The 14,206-nt window shown below is 56.4% G+C and overlaps 1 protein-coding gene across 39 annotated transcripts in view; it reads left to right on the forward strand.

Annotated features, from left to right (window-relative positions):
- RAP1GA (RAP1 GTPase activating protein) overlaps positions 1-14,206 on the forward strand; it is a 74,373-nt gene that overhangs the window by 36,327 nt on the left and 23,840 nt on the right. For 37 of the 39 annotated variants that reach the window (XR_988029.3, XR_011625072.1, XR_988025.2 and 34 more), the window contains 2 exons: positions 7,025-7,118; positions 13,362-13,397. Coding sequence is in view for 26 of the 39 variants with exons in the window: in XM_011743669.2 (XP_011741971.1) it covers positions 7,025-7,118; positions 13,362-13,397 (130 nt within the window). In the remaining 13 variants the exon portion in view is untranslated. Of the gene's footprint in view, positions 1-518; positions 543-7,024; positions 7,119-10,999; positions 11,074-13,361; positions 13,398-14,206 lie in introns of those variants that run through there. The other 2 variants (XR_011625085.1, XR_988023.2) reach the window with 2 other exon arrangements.

Genomic DNA, 14,206 nt, shown 5'->3' on the forward strand with positions numbered 1-14,206 from the left:
GATCGTCCTGTTCCACCTGCCCTGGCCACCAGAGTTTCACCTGGTTAAGTTGAATTTCAAAGCATCAGTGGTTCACTAGGCAGAAAAGCAGGAGAAGGCACCACCAGCAGAGGGGAGTGCCTGTGAACAGTGTGGCTGGTTAGGAGAGCTGCCTGCAGCCTGGGGAGGTTAGGACAGAGCCAGGACAGGCGGCTGGGGCAGGACAGGAAAGGGGAGGTATGAGGTTGAGGCTGGAGGGAGTCAGCAGGGCCTGCACCCACTGGGAGACCACCATCCAGGGCAGCTATCTCTGGGGGGTCAAAGGGCCAAAGGGCCAAGCCCACCACCCAGGACAGCCCCACCACACTTCTGGTGCCCTGAAAGGGTTGGGCTCTCCGGAAGAGTGGCCAATAATAATAGTTACAAGCACTTTACAGCAGCTCTATGAAGGGGGTACATTATCTCTCATTTTGCAGATGAGAGAAAAAGGAGCCTGTCACCACCCCTCCAGCTGGTTAACATGTGAGAAGCACCCCAGAGAGGCGTCTGGCCACCCGTGCTTGGTATTCCCCTCTTCCCCACCATTTCTGGGTCTGACCGTGATGTTTTGTTGGTTTGTTTCCATTGTAGAGACAGGGTCTTGCTCTGTCACCTGGGCTGGAATGCAGAGGCACCATCATGGCTCACTGTAGCCTGGAACTTCTGGCTCAAGTGATCCTCCCACCTCAGCCACCTGAGTGCCTGGGACTACAGGTGTGAGCCACTGCAGGGGGCTGGTTTTTTAATTTGTTTGTAAAGATGGCCTACCTCAGCCTACCAAAGTGCTGGGATTGCAGGCATGAACCATGGAGCCTGGGCTGACCCTGCTGTTTTGCAGTGTGGAACTCCCTTGAGATCTGCCCGCCCTGGACTGGTGGAAGGCCTGTGATCTTATCCCTGATCTGCTGCCCAAGGCCTTACTGGCTGACTTTGAGGTCATGTTTTCACCTCTCTAAGCCTCAGTTTGCCCTTCTGGGAATTGGGGATCCTAGTGACTGCCTTATCTCCACTCTAGTTCCGGTGAGAGTCCCAGGAGTGAGCAGATAAAGAAGGCTTTTGAAAAGTACAAAGAGCTGCACTCACGATGGTGCGATTATTATTGTTACCTCGATACAGAGATAAGGGAGGGGGAGGAGGTGCAGTGACAGTTGCCAAGAAACCCGGGAGCTGTCAGCAGCGGCTTCCGGCCCGGCCCATCCCACTCAGGAGCTGGGCCCTTCCCCCACACCCCTGCCTCACCCTTTCCCTGGAAAAGGTGCGTGTTCTCCCCGAGAGGGAGAGATAGCCACCACACAGACACAGGGGCTGAAGGTGACCCCGGAATGTGCCTGGCCCAGACTCCAGGTTGGCTCCAGCTTTCCATGTGACCTTGGGCGAGTCACCTGCTCTCTGGCTGCTCCCATTTCATGTGTCAGAGGAAGCAGTGGGCAGGTGTCCAGGCCAGAGAGGGCAGAGCTGGAGCTGGGCCTAGGGAAGGCGCTTGGCAGTGGCTGCAGGAGCCAGGGCCGTGATGGGAGATCACTGGGGCAGGAGGCCAGGTGACGGGACTGAGGGCCTGGGCTGAGGGCAGTGGGATGCACGCTGTGGAAGGGACACTGGACTGGAGTCACACCTCAGCCCTGCCCTTTCCTGGTATGTGACCTGGGGCTTGTCACTGAACCTCTCTGAGCCTCAGTTTTCTCATCTGGAAAAAAGGTTTATATCTCATCTGGATTTTTTTTTTTTTTTTTTTTTGAGACAGAGTTTTGCTCTTGTTGCCCAGGCTGGAGTGCAATGGCGCGATCTCGGCTCACTGCAACTTCCGCCTCCTGGGTTCAAGCGATTCTCCTGCCTCAGCCTCCCAAGTAGCTAGGATTACAGGCATGTGGCACTATTCTCAGCTAATTTATGTATTTTCAGTAGAGACGGGATTTCACCATGTAGGCCAGGCTGGTCTCGACCTCCTGACCTCAGGTGATCCACCCGCCTCATCCCCCCAAAATGCTGGGATTACAGGTGTGAGCCACTGTGCACGGCCTCATCTGGATTTTTAATAAGTTGCTGTGGCGCTCGAATGAAACAATGCCAGTGTAAGCTCCAGGGTGCTGCGCAGATGTGACCACAGTCATGGCAGGGGGAAGGAGGAGAGGGGAGAGCTCCCCATGTCCCAGCATGCTCTGGGCTCCTCCCAGCTGCCGCTGCCCAGGAGGAATGCAAAGCATTTTAAGCTGAGCCAGGCCAGGGAGGTTTTTGGAGACATAGGGAAGGGATAGAGACCAGGGGGACCTCCATGATGTGAACTGAATGGAGAAGACTAGGAAGAGACCAGGGTGGGATAGGAGAGAGAAGGGGAGGGACAGAGAGGTTCGGATTCATGAAGTGGGAGGAAATGACCACATTGTGGGTGGTCTGCCGAGGCCAGAGGAAGAAGGGGATTGGAGGGGTGCTGGGAAAGGTGGGGCAGAGACGGGCAAGCTGGTGAGGAAGGCTGAGCGGGAAAGGATGTGAAGCAGAGAAGGGCAGAGGGCTGGTGAGGAGAGGAGAGGCTTTCATTCATTGCTTCAAAAGTATTTACTAGGGCCAGGTACAGTGGCTTACTCCTGTAATCCTAGTGTTTTGGGAGGCCAAGGTGGGAGGATCACTTGAGCCCAGGAGTTCCAGACCAGCCTGGGTAACACAGGGAGACCTCATCTCTACTAAAATTAGCTGGGCATGGTGGTACCTGTAGTCCCCGCAACTTGGGAGGCTGAGGAAGGAGGATGGCTTGAGCCTAGGAATTTAAGGCTGCAGTGAGCTTTGATCATGCCACTGCACACCAGCCTGGGCAGCAACAGGAAGACCCTGTCTCAGGAAAAAAAAGAGGCCGGGTGCGGTGGCTCACGCCTGTAATCCCAGCACTTTGGGAGGCCGAGACGGGCGGATCACGAGGTCAGGAGATCGAGACCATCCTGGCTAACCCGGTGAAACCCCGTCTCTACTAAAAAATACAAAAAACTAGCCGGGCAAGGTGGCGGGCGCCTGTAGTCCCAGCTACTCGGGAGGCTGAGGCAGGAGAATGGCGTGAACCCGGGAGGCGGAGCTTGCAGTGAGCTGAGATCCGGCCACTGCACTCCAGCCTGGGCGGCAGAGCGAGACTCCATCTCAAAAAAAAAAAAAAAGAAAAAAAAAGAAAAAGAAAAAAGTATTTATTGAGCAACTGCTATTTACTAAGTGTTAGTATAGTGTAGTGTTAAGGGTACCACAACCAGATGTTGGGGGAGGTCAAATCTTCAGACCTTCATTTACTGTGTGTGACCTTGGACAAGTTACTTAACCTCTCTGTGTCTTAGTTCCCTCCTTTGAAAAATGCAAATTAAATGAGTTAATACAATAAAGTAGAGCAGAGCCCGCACATAGTAAGCTCTGTATCAGCTGTGTCTGCCATTGCTGTTGTTACTATTACCTTTCCAACTTGACTTGAGGTGCTGGGTCGAGTTCCTGAGCTGGAAGTTGTAAGGCTCTGTGGGGAGGTCCACAGGATCGGCCATACATGTTATAAAGTTCAGATCTTGGGCTCTGAAGTCAACAAACCTGTGTCCAAATGCCTGCCCTGCCTCATTGCCTGTGTGACCTTGGGCAAGTTAATGCACCTTTCTGAGCCTCGTGTGGAGAGCAGGCAGTTTCTGAACATCTGCCTCATTGGGGAGCTATGAGGATTAAATTAGATTATGCAAGATGCCCGGTAGGTCGTGGCTTTGTCATTCCTGTCCCTCTTCTACCCCTTCAGGTCTGGGGATGGATGGATAGGCGGTGCCTAGAGCCTCCAGTTTCCTTCGATGTCCCCATCCTGGAGCCCCTCCCTTCCCCTGCCCCTTACGACCTCAGCAGTGGCTTTTTAGGTGGAGTTGCCTTCAGGGAGCAGGACTCTGGCCAACCAGGAACTGGAGAGCCAAGGGCCCTGGGATGGGGTCCCAGGTGGAAGCCAGAGCACCCTGGCCTTCAGAGGCCACTCTGGTTCCGCACCCACATGAGCAATCCTGAGTGAAATGGACACCTCCACATGGGGAGACTGAGGCAGAGAGGGTTCTGGAAGGGGGTTTTTCAGGGACTACTGCATGGCTATCATATGAGCCTAGGGGAAGACAGAAGGGCACCGGGACTAGCCTGATCACAAGCAACAGCCACCACTGGGCAGCCACAGCCACACCCAGCACTCCAGCACTAGCAGGGGCGGCCAGCTTTACCTGCTTCTACCCCAGGACTTCCTGACCCCCAGGCAGCCTCTGCCCTCCACCCCACTGCAGGATCCCTAGTTCCTCAAGGGCATGTACTTTCAATTCCAGCTGCATCCCCCATTCGCTAGAGGAAGTGGCTTCGCCTCTCTGAGCTTCAGCTTCTCTATCTGTGAAAATGGAGAGAAATAATACCCACCTTCTAGCACAGTAGTTGGGGGAGAGGATGCTTGACCCAGTCCCAGTCACATAGTAGGTTTCACCAAAGAGACCCCATGGGAGCCTTAGTGGAATTGCCCAGAACCCACCCTCCCTCCCTTCCTTTCTTCCTTTTTTTTTTTTTTTTTTTCTGAGGTGGAGTCTCCCTCTGGAGCCCAGGCTGGAGTGCAGTGGTGTGATCTCAGCTCACTGCAACCTCTGCCTCCTGGGTTCAAGCAATTCTGCTTTAGCCTCCCAAGTAGCTAGGGTTATAGGTACCCACCACTGCACCCAGCTAATTTTTGTGTTTTTTTTGTTTGTTTGTTTGTTTTTGAGATGGAGTCTCGCTCTGTCGCCAGGCTGGAGTGCAATGGCGCAATCTTGGCTCACTGCAACCTCCACCTCCCGGGTTCAAGAGATTCTCCTGCCTCAGCCTCCCATGTAGCTGGGACTACAGGTGCACACCATCACACCCAGCTAATTTTTGTATTTTTAGTAGAGACGGGGTTTCACCATGTTGGCCAGGATGGTCTCGATCTCTCGACCTCATGATCTGCCCATATCGGCCTCCCAAAGTGCTGGGATTACAGGCGTGAGCCACCACACCCGGCCTGTATTTTTTTTTTTTTTCAGTAGAGATGGGGTTTCACCATACTGGCCATGGTTGGCCAGGCTGGTCTCGAACTCCTGACCTCAGGTGATCCGCCTGCCTTGGCCTCCCAAAGTTTTGGGATTACAGGCGTGAGCCATCACACCCGGCCCGCCTGTAACCATTTCTATGGACCTCTCTTTAGTCCCTACCCTCCCACTCCAGACTCTCCCTATGTCATGTACCCTGCAATATGCAGGAACCTGCGCATAGGGACATTCCTTTGCTCACAATCCTTCAGTGACCCCCCAACCTTCATTCGTTCATTCCAGTCATTCAACAAACAGTGAAACTTGGGCAGAGTTTACCATGAACAAATGATGTGAAAGTATTATTGAGTGAATTCCCATGAGCTGCCCAGGCTCTGCAATGAATGTTTTTGGAAACTGAGGCTGAGAGAGGCTGTGTCACTAACTCAAGCTCACCTAGCCAGTCAGTGCCTGAGACTTTCTCCCCTACACTGATGCCACAGGCTTGAAATGCCACTGCCACCATATCTTTCCTTTTGGGTCAAGCACTGGCCAGTGCAGACCCCTCTTGTAAGATGCCATCACTCCTGGGAGGTGGAGAGGCCTCTAGTGCATAAGTGGGGCTGTGGATGGTTCCTCTGGACCATTTCTCCTGCTGGAGTAGCTGGGCTGCGTGGAATTAGAAGGGAGGCTCAGACCGGGCACAGTGGCTCACGCCTGTAATCTCAACACTTTGGGAGGCTGAGGCGGGCGGATCACCTGAGGTCGGGAGTTCAAGACCAGCCTGACCAACATGGAGAAACCCCGTCTCTACTAAAAATACAAAATTAGCCGGGCATGGTGGTGCATGCCTGTAATCCCAGCTACTCAGGAGGCTGAGGCAGGAGAATCACTCGAACTTGGGAGGCGGACGTTGTGGTGAGCTGAGATCAAGCCATTTGCACACCAGCCTGGGGAATAAGAGCAAAACTCCGTCACAAAAAAAAGAAGAAGAAGGGAGGCTCAGAGCTTTCTTGGTCTTCTTCCTGGGCCAGACTTTTTCGGGTCCTTCCCCTCTTGGGGTGTGGCAGCCTGGCTCTGCCTGACTCAAGCCTGCTGTAGGCCACCAGCGATCATCTGAGTCACCCTTGAGGGACCAGCCTCTCTTGATGGGACCTGAGCGGAGGTACAGCCACATCAGGGTGGCTCGAGGCAGCAGCACAAGCCAGGCCTGCTTGCCCAGCCCCAGGTCCCCTGGATCCCAGGAACCACTGGGCATATCCTCTCCCTGCCCCAGAGGTGGCCTCAGCAGGCTTTTTAGGGTGACAGGAGCTGACTTCACCCTCACCAGACCTGCTTTCTTTCCTCAGGGAAGGGTGTGGTGTGGGCAGAGAGTCCGGGCTTCGAGTCAGGCAGGTCTCACGCAGATGCTAGCTTTGCTGCCGGCCAGCCATGTGACCTCTGTGCACAGCTGGGTCCTGTCCGTAAAGTGGGAATACCAGTGTGATGAGGAGGCCATGCCCTCAGGCCTGGAACGAGGGCTCGGCACAGGGCCTGGCATATAGTAGGCCCAATGAGTGTCAGTTATGGTCACTGTCATTCATAATAGTGGTAGCCCCGGTAGCCTCTCAGTGCCAAGGCGGCTACTCCCAGAGGCTCAGGGAGGAGTCCATTGTAGAGGCGGAGCACCCTGCTTAGTCCAGAAAGCTCACCCTCCACAGCAACCCTCCGTACACCTGCCTCAGTCTACTCATCTTCAGAGTAGGTCACTGCTTGGCTGGAGGCCTAATGGAGAGCTTGGGGAGAGACCCTGTCCACGTCTCTTGATATCCAGGGAAGGAGAGCCTGTGTGGCAGCCCTGCTCACGAAGCCCCTCCTCTCCCTCCTTTTGGGGAACCCATGACCCTCTCTTCCATGAAATCTAACCCCCTCACATCCCCCAGCTCTGAGAGTGACTCTCCCAGAGTTCCCAAATTTCCTGGCTTGGGGCTCTCCCTGACCTCAGACTCTTTCTCTTCCAGGAGGAGTGATGGGCAGAACCAGCGCTTCCCTCAGGCACTAGACCTGTCACGAGTGAACTTAGTTCCCTCCTATACTCCTTCACTCTACCCTAAGGTAAGTGTCCCCCTCCATACCTACGGCCCCTGGTCTGCCCCCTACCTCCGACACATGCCCAGGGCTGGGAAAGGCCCACGAATGACTTTTGGGCAAAGGTAAAATGGGCAGATGCTGATGGGGTTTAGCTCCTAAGGGGTTGCCACTCCTGAGCCCTGGGTGAGCCTGGTACAGTCGCAAAGGTTGAACCTGGGTCTGTAGACGGTTGTGGGGAAGGGCTTAGGGCAAATCTAAGCAAAACAGCTGGTAATAAACCAGCCCCCCAGCTATCTTCATCATCTCTACAATCAACGTCACCATCAGTCTCCTCATCTGTAAACCAGGCGCAATGAGAGGACCCACTTCACAGGGTCATTGTGAAGATTACTGCAAAGTACAGACAGGGCGGCCCGGGCACAGCATCCGACACAGAGTGAGAGCCCTGTCAACGAGCCCCTATCATTATCATTAAAATCAAACGTTTGACCAGTGCCTGCTTCATGCCAAGCCATGTGCTGGGTGCCAAGGGACCAGAAACCAATCTGATACAGATCCTGCTCTCAAGGAGCCACAGTCCAGTAAAGCAACAGATAACTGAACAACGTATGCAGAACATCAAATAGCAGAAATAACCGCTAATATTTATTGAGACTTACTGTGTGCCAAATGAGTACTTAATGCTTTATTTGCAGTATTTCATCTCATCCTTGAATTATGTGATAGCTACTATAATCAGTCCCATTTTGCAGATGAGAAAATTGAGGCTCAGAGAGGTTCAGTCACTTGCCCAACTCAGGTTGGATGTGGTGGGGCCACGACCGGATGCAAGCTGTCTCACCAGAGGGCCTGGTGTTAGGGCCTCTCTGATGCAGGGGTGATAAGTTCTCACTTTTGCAGTACTTTTTGCAGTTTCTAAAGCACATCCACAGACTTCATGCCACCTGGTCCTTTTAGTAAACCTTGGGTAGTAGGCATTCTCTAGTTGAGGATGCAGGAGCTCAGAGAAGTAAAGTGGTCTTCCCAAGGTCACACAGCCAGAAAATAGCAGAGGCAAGATCCACCAGGCTCCTCTCCAAGAGCTCTGGCCTGGAATAAAGGCCAGGCACCTTGCCTAGGCTGGGAGGGCAGATGGCCAAGGAATGGTGTCCATGTGTGGGACCACCACCTCCATGGGGGTCCCACGTAGGGCTGCTGGGAGCAGCAGAAGGAGGTTCCTGAGACCGACTCCTGTTTTCTCTGTCTGGGCAACAGCCCAAGACTGGGGCATGTGGATCCGGGGCTTGGCAGGAAGGGAGAGGCTCAATGGCAGCCCTCACTTGACAGCTGGGTTCATGAATGAAGCTCCCAGTCCCTCTCCCCCTGAGTATCTCAGGAGGAGCCCTGGGTTCTCACCAACAGCTGTGTGCCCTTGGGCCACAGCTTCCCCTCCCTGGGCCTCAGTCTTCCCATCAGGAGACAGAGAGAGCGCAGGCCATCGCCGTGGGCCCTGCCTGCTAGACAGCCTGGGGTTGGCCTTCTCAGATTATTGAAAAGCTGCCTGTCCTCAGGCTTCCTGGCTTCCACCCAGTCTGGCTAGAAGCCTCCGTTTGTGCCAACACAGCTCAGAGAGTGGGCTCCGAACCTCCCCTTCCCGACAGCCCACCCCCACCTCAGAATCAAGAGAGTCTGTGGATCATCCTCCTTTGACAGGAGAGGAAGCCAGGGGCTAGAGAGACTGAATGATTCATCTGGGGTCTCCAGCAGCCGATGCTGGGCTGAGGGAAGCCAGGCCTGTGATATCTTCTCCATCCTCCCCCGCCCGGTGCCCCTACCTCTGTGCACATTCATAACATTGATGGCATCTGTCTGAAGGGCAGGTGGCCTTCCTCTGCCAGTGGGCAAATCCCTGCCCCTCTCTGGGCCTCAGTTTCCTCATCTGTAAAACAGGTGACAGTTTCTTCTCTACCCACCTTGCCAGCTTGCAATTGGGTGAAAGTACTTTGGAAAGTAGAAATTAGGAAGTTGAGCTCTTATCATTACATTCCCAGGGCTGGACAGGGCACCCAGAAGGGACATTCTCCTCCCTTCAGGCCCCACATTTGTACAGGCATCGAGCTACCCAGGACGCTCCTTCCCTCCCCCCTACGGGGGTTTCTCCACCCGGGGATTCAGAAACCTTCACACACATATGTACACAGCCTACCCACACCTACATACGGGGACATAGTTACAGACACAAAACACACAGCCACAGCCAGGGGTCTGTAAATATATTCAGAGACTTGCACATGTATACATGCATGAGACACACATGTCCAAACACAAATTCCCATACCCAGGCATTCCCATACACACACAGAAAGACAGTATGCCCATGTATATACAGCCACATCCGGTTGTGGAGTCTCACATGCACGCACACATGGCTGCACGCATATGTGCACACACCTTCCACACCACGTGGCACACAGCCATCTCTGGTGCTGTGAGCCGGTCTCGCCTCCCCCGGGGGCAGTGTGGGAATGGATGTTTCTCTGGCTGGATTTCAATGGGTGCCCGGAAGTGTTCAGGCCTGGAAGTGGCTGCATAAATCAATATTTGCTGTTGTTAATTATTAAAACCAAAGCTACACCGTATCTGGAACACACATCTCCAGAGTTCCTGCTGGCTCTCCAGGCCCAAGCCTGATTCAAGGCCAGGGCTAGGGGGAAAGGGAGGGCACAGTGCTTTCCTTCCAGGAGCCCTTGGCTCTGGGGCTGGAGGGTGGTGGGCAGCTGCTGGCAGCTCTTTCAGGAAGCTGAACAGAGGTATGGCTCTGAGCTGGTGGGCAGCCCTGCCTCCGCAACATCCAAAGCAGCTGTGTCTCCTTGGCCACAGTTCAGGAAGCATTTGCTGTGTTCCCAACATCTGTCTGGAGGAAGCAGAAGCAAGGCCCTGTCCCTGTCCCTGCTGTACGGCTATACCAGGCCAGGGACACAGTGCAGAGTCAGCTGGAAGGGCCTACAGAGGCCTTATATTTTACAGATGGGGAAACTGAGGTCCAGAGAGGAGGCAGGGACTCACTCAAGGCCACTCAGCAAGTTGTAGCTAGTATCCACATGTCCCAAAATCTACCTGGGCTCTTTCCTCCATACCACGGGCCTGGCAGCCCCTCCCTAGGTGCTTTGGCCATCTACCCCAGGATCTGGAGCAGCTAGGGCGGGGGAAGGGACGGGGCAGGCCAGCCACTGTCAGGCATGGGAAGCAGGGTGGAGGAGAGGAGGAGGAAAAGGGAGAGACCCCAAAGAGTAGCACCAGGTCTTTATCTGGATTCCACTTTGACTTCTCCCTGACTGTGTGGTCTCGGGCAAACTATTTCACCTCTTGCAACCGGTTTCCCATCTGTATAATGGAGATGACATTTGTACCTCTTTCTTGGGCTGTGACGAGATTACGACACATGCGAAGGACCCAGCATTAAGTAGGTGCTCAGGAAAAGCCCTCTGTCTGCAAGGTAACCCAACCCCGTCCTTGATGCCCTCAGGCGGGGTATCCAGAGCCTGGGAAGATGGAGAAGGTGAGGTGGGGGCCGCTGAGGAGAGCCGAGCGGGCGGCCCCCGGCGGGGAGTCCGAGGCACTCAAAGCATCTAGCGCTCCAACTGGAGCGCGCAGGCGCAGCGTCCCCGGGCCGCGGGCCGGGCCGCCCCCGGGGGGCGTGGCGTCAGCGCCCCCGCCCCGCCCCGCGCCGCGCCGCCCGTACCTGGCGCCCCGCCCCCTCCGGGCCCGTCCGTGGGGCTAGCCCATCGCAGGCAGCGCTGCCGCCGGGAGCCGGGAGCGCGGAGTTCGGCGCTGTGGGGCACGGAGCCGGGCGCGCGCGGGCCGGGAGCCGGCCGGGCCAGCTGAAGTGCCGCCTGGGCGGGGGCCGGGCCGGGCCGGGCTCAGCATGGCACAGCCGCGGCCCCCTGCGCCCCCCGGCCGTCCGCGGAGGGGCTCGCTGCCCGCGGGGGCCGGCTGGCAGGTGAGGACCCGGGCGGGGCGGCGTGGCGGAGGGACCCCGGGGCTGGGTCACCCCGACTGCTGAGGAGCCGGGCCGGCTCTGCCCCAGCCAGGGCGGGCGCGCAAGGCTCCATCATGGTGGGCGTGTGAGCTTCTGGGCTGACAACGGCCACGGGGCACACCCCTACCCTGGGGTCCCGGACCCTGGGGCTCTTGCAGTGGCCTCCCGAGTGGCACTGTAGCTCTGGGCTGCAGCCGCAGGATATGTGTGGGCGCGTGCTACTGTCGGGACCACTTTACCCTGCCCCTGCCCCGTTTGGGGGGCTCCGAATGCTCCAGGGCCACTTTGTGGTGGTGCTGGCATGTGGGGCACCCCCCATCTGGGCCCCATCTCTCAGAGCCCTCGCATGTGTCAGGGCGTCTGCTGCTCCCTGTGAGGCTGTAGCTGTGGGTGTTGCTTGTTGCTGTGTGTACACTCTGGGTGACAGGACCATGTGTCAGTGTTTATGTGACTGATTCCCAGTGCAACAAAGCTTATTAGAGTGTTCCTGGCTACGTTTGGTCACCCTGAGTGGGGTGTCTTAATGGGGGACATTAATGCACCCATCATTACTGTGACTCTTTGGAGCCATGCCCAGCTGAGATTATGTGGCTGACCTGGTCACAGAAGCCAAAGTTGCTGTCATACAGTGTGTTGTGTTGACGGGCATGTTTGTCTGCCTGGACTTCATGTGTGTGTCTGTGGTTTCTGCTGTCTGCCTGCGGAATTGTCGCTTTCAAATGCAGAGGTGTTGGGTGTGACCATAGGGGACCATGGGTCAGGGTGTCCCATGGACTCCTGTGGTGGGTTTTACAAGGTGGGTCTTGCCTCTATGGGCAGGCCTCACGGCGTGCAGATTTACACGGGCTTGTATCTTGTGACCTTTCGCAGGGCTCTGTGTGTGTGTGCAGGTGAGGGCTGCGTGAGGTTCAGACCGTGTCCCTCATCCTTGGGGATTATCTACCCCAGCAGTTGCTGGATACCTTTTGAGTCTCATTCACTGTTGTTATGTGACCCTGCTGAGGCAGGCAGGGCTTGTAGCTGTGAGTGGGGCTGCGTCTGGGTCAGCCTGGACACACCCGCCTGCCTCTGTGGCTGTGTGTTGTCATGCCTCTTGTTCTCACATATGAGAGTGGTTTGTGGTGTTACTGTAGCTTTGTGTGCAGTTACTGGTGTGCAGACCCGTGCAGGTGTGGGTTTGCATTTGTGTGTGTATCTCTCCTGGTACTTGGACCTGCATGTGTGTGAGTGGGTGTGCTCCTGTGTAACTCAGAACGCCAACATGTATATTTGTGTGTTAGTATATAGTTCTAAGAATCACTGTGCACAGTCCCCATTGTATGTGTTTGTGTGTGTTGTTTTCTTGGTACATGAAACATGTATAGGGTGCAGTGGGACTTTAAATATTGCTGTGCAGGCTTCTGTGTGTGTGAGCAGGAGGGGAGGGAGAGAGATGGAGAGAGAGAGAGAGAGAGTGTGCATGCTTCCTGGTGTACAACTCCGTAGCACATGTGTCAGCAGGAGCTGCCTGAGCTGAGCCTTGGAGGGGCAGGGGGAGGGTCACCATCCTGGAGACTCTGGGGGCTTCCCAGGCCCAGCCCTGAGCCGGGCCAGCCGGCAGGGATGCCGCCTTCCAGGAAGGCTCACAGGGAGCTGGCGCTGGAGAGGCCAGGGCTGCCAAGCGCAGCTGGCAGACACCGGATTAACTCTGCGTGTGCCCTGGCTCACCTCGGGAGAGGCTAGCTCGAGCGTGCGAGGGTTCAGCTGGTTCATGCGCAGGTGCTGGGCCGGTGGACATCCCAATGTCCTCTCCTCTGAAGCGCCCCCAGCTCACTCTACTTGGAGAGGGGTGGGCTGTCTGAGCAGTGGGCTGTGGCCTGGTTGACTGAGCCTTGCCCCCTTCCGGGAGAGGTGGGGAGAAGCACAGACCCCTCCTGGGGATCCAGGATGGGCTCGTCTCTGCGGCCGGGACTTGGGGCTACCTGTCCCTCCCCAAGGGTAGCAGCCTGTCAGGGAGCAGGACTGAGTGGGTGGGTGGCCCTGGCCCTGGGCCCTGGGCTCTGGGCTCACCCCACTTGGCAGTTGACCAGACTACGCGGGTCTCCCACACAGAGCCCCCTCCCACAGTGCTCCCGCCACTCCCACTTGCTGCTCAGACAGGTGCCTCGATCACTGATCAGAGCTGGTGGGACCCGGAGGGCCGGGGTGGATGGAGGCTCCTCTGAGGCTTGGCAGGATCAGCTGACCTCGCTCTCCTCTGTCTGTTGCAGAACACAGATCTATTTGAGATGATTGAAAAGATGCAGGTGAGGATGGCTCTGTGGCCTGTTCTGGGGAGCCACAGAGCTGGCTGGGCTGGGGCTGGGGGGCCCTTGCTGCATCTCTAGCCCTTCACCTCTCTGAGGACAGGCCACGCCAGTAGAAGATGGTGGCTACTGATTATCCAGGATCCTCTGTCTGAAGGTCAGGGTAGAGGATGCCCAACCCTCTCCATCTAGGCTTCCAGCTCCCATCCCTGTGTGGAACTGCAACGGGGCTGGGGTCAGATCATCAACCCACTCCACAGACACACACTGCCCCTCACCCAGTGAGAGACACCACAGGCTTTGCGGTGGGGGGCCCAGGTGGAATGGAGCTGGAGGAGGGGACAGACGCTGGGGGCCTGTCAGCCAGAGACTGTGCTGCAGGAGTGGGAGGTATTACCCCTACACCCTCCACCCCCCAGCCTCATCTGCTTTTCACATAGGTATGCACTGGGAGGTGGGCAGGGGGTGCTGGGGTGGGAGTGCCTTGAATACTCTCTCAACTTCGATGCCTCCTGTTTCTCTTTCTGTCTTCTCTCTCCAATGCCTCCTAGTTCTCTGTCATTCTGTCTCATCTCTGCCTCTCCCTCCCCCTCTCTCCCTCAACACATATCTGTGTAGACAGCCCCCCCCAGCTCACACAGTGGCTTGTGCACCTCCCCTGCCCCCACCCCAGTGGCACGTGCATTCCCGCAGAGTCCGCAGCCCTCCCTGAGGCTGCCAGCCTCCAGCCCCAGTCACTACCAGGACAGCCAGCCCTTCAGAGAGGCCCAGGGCCCCCAGCCAGCTAGCACCCTGCCCTGGGAGTACCC

The sequence above is a fragment of the Macaca nemestrina genome, chromosome 1 (assembly GCF_043159975.1).
Source record: "Macaca nemestrina isolate mMacNem1 chromosome 1, mMacNem.hap1, whole genome shotgun sequence".
Classification (NCBI taxonomy): Eukaryota; Metazoa; Chordata; class Mammalia; order Primates; family Cercopithecidae; genus Macaca; species Macaca nemestrina.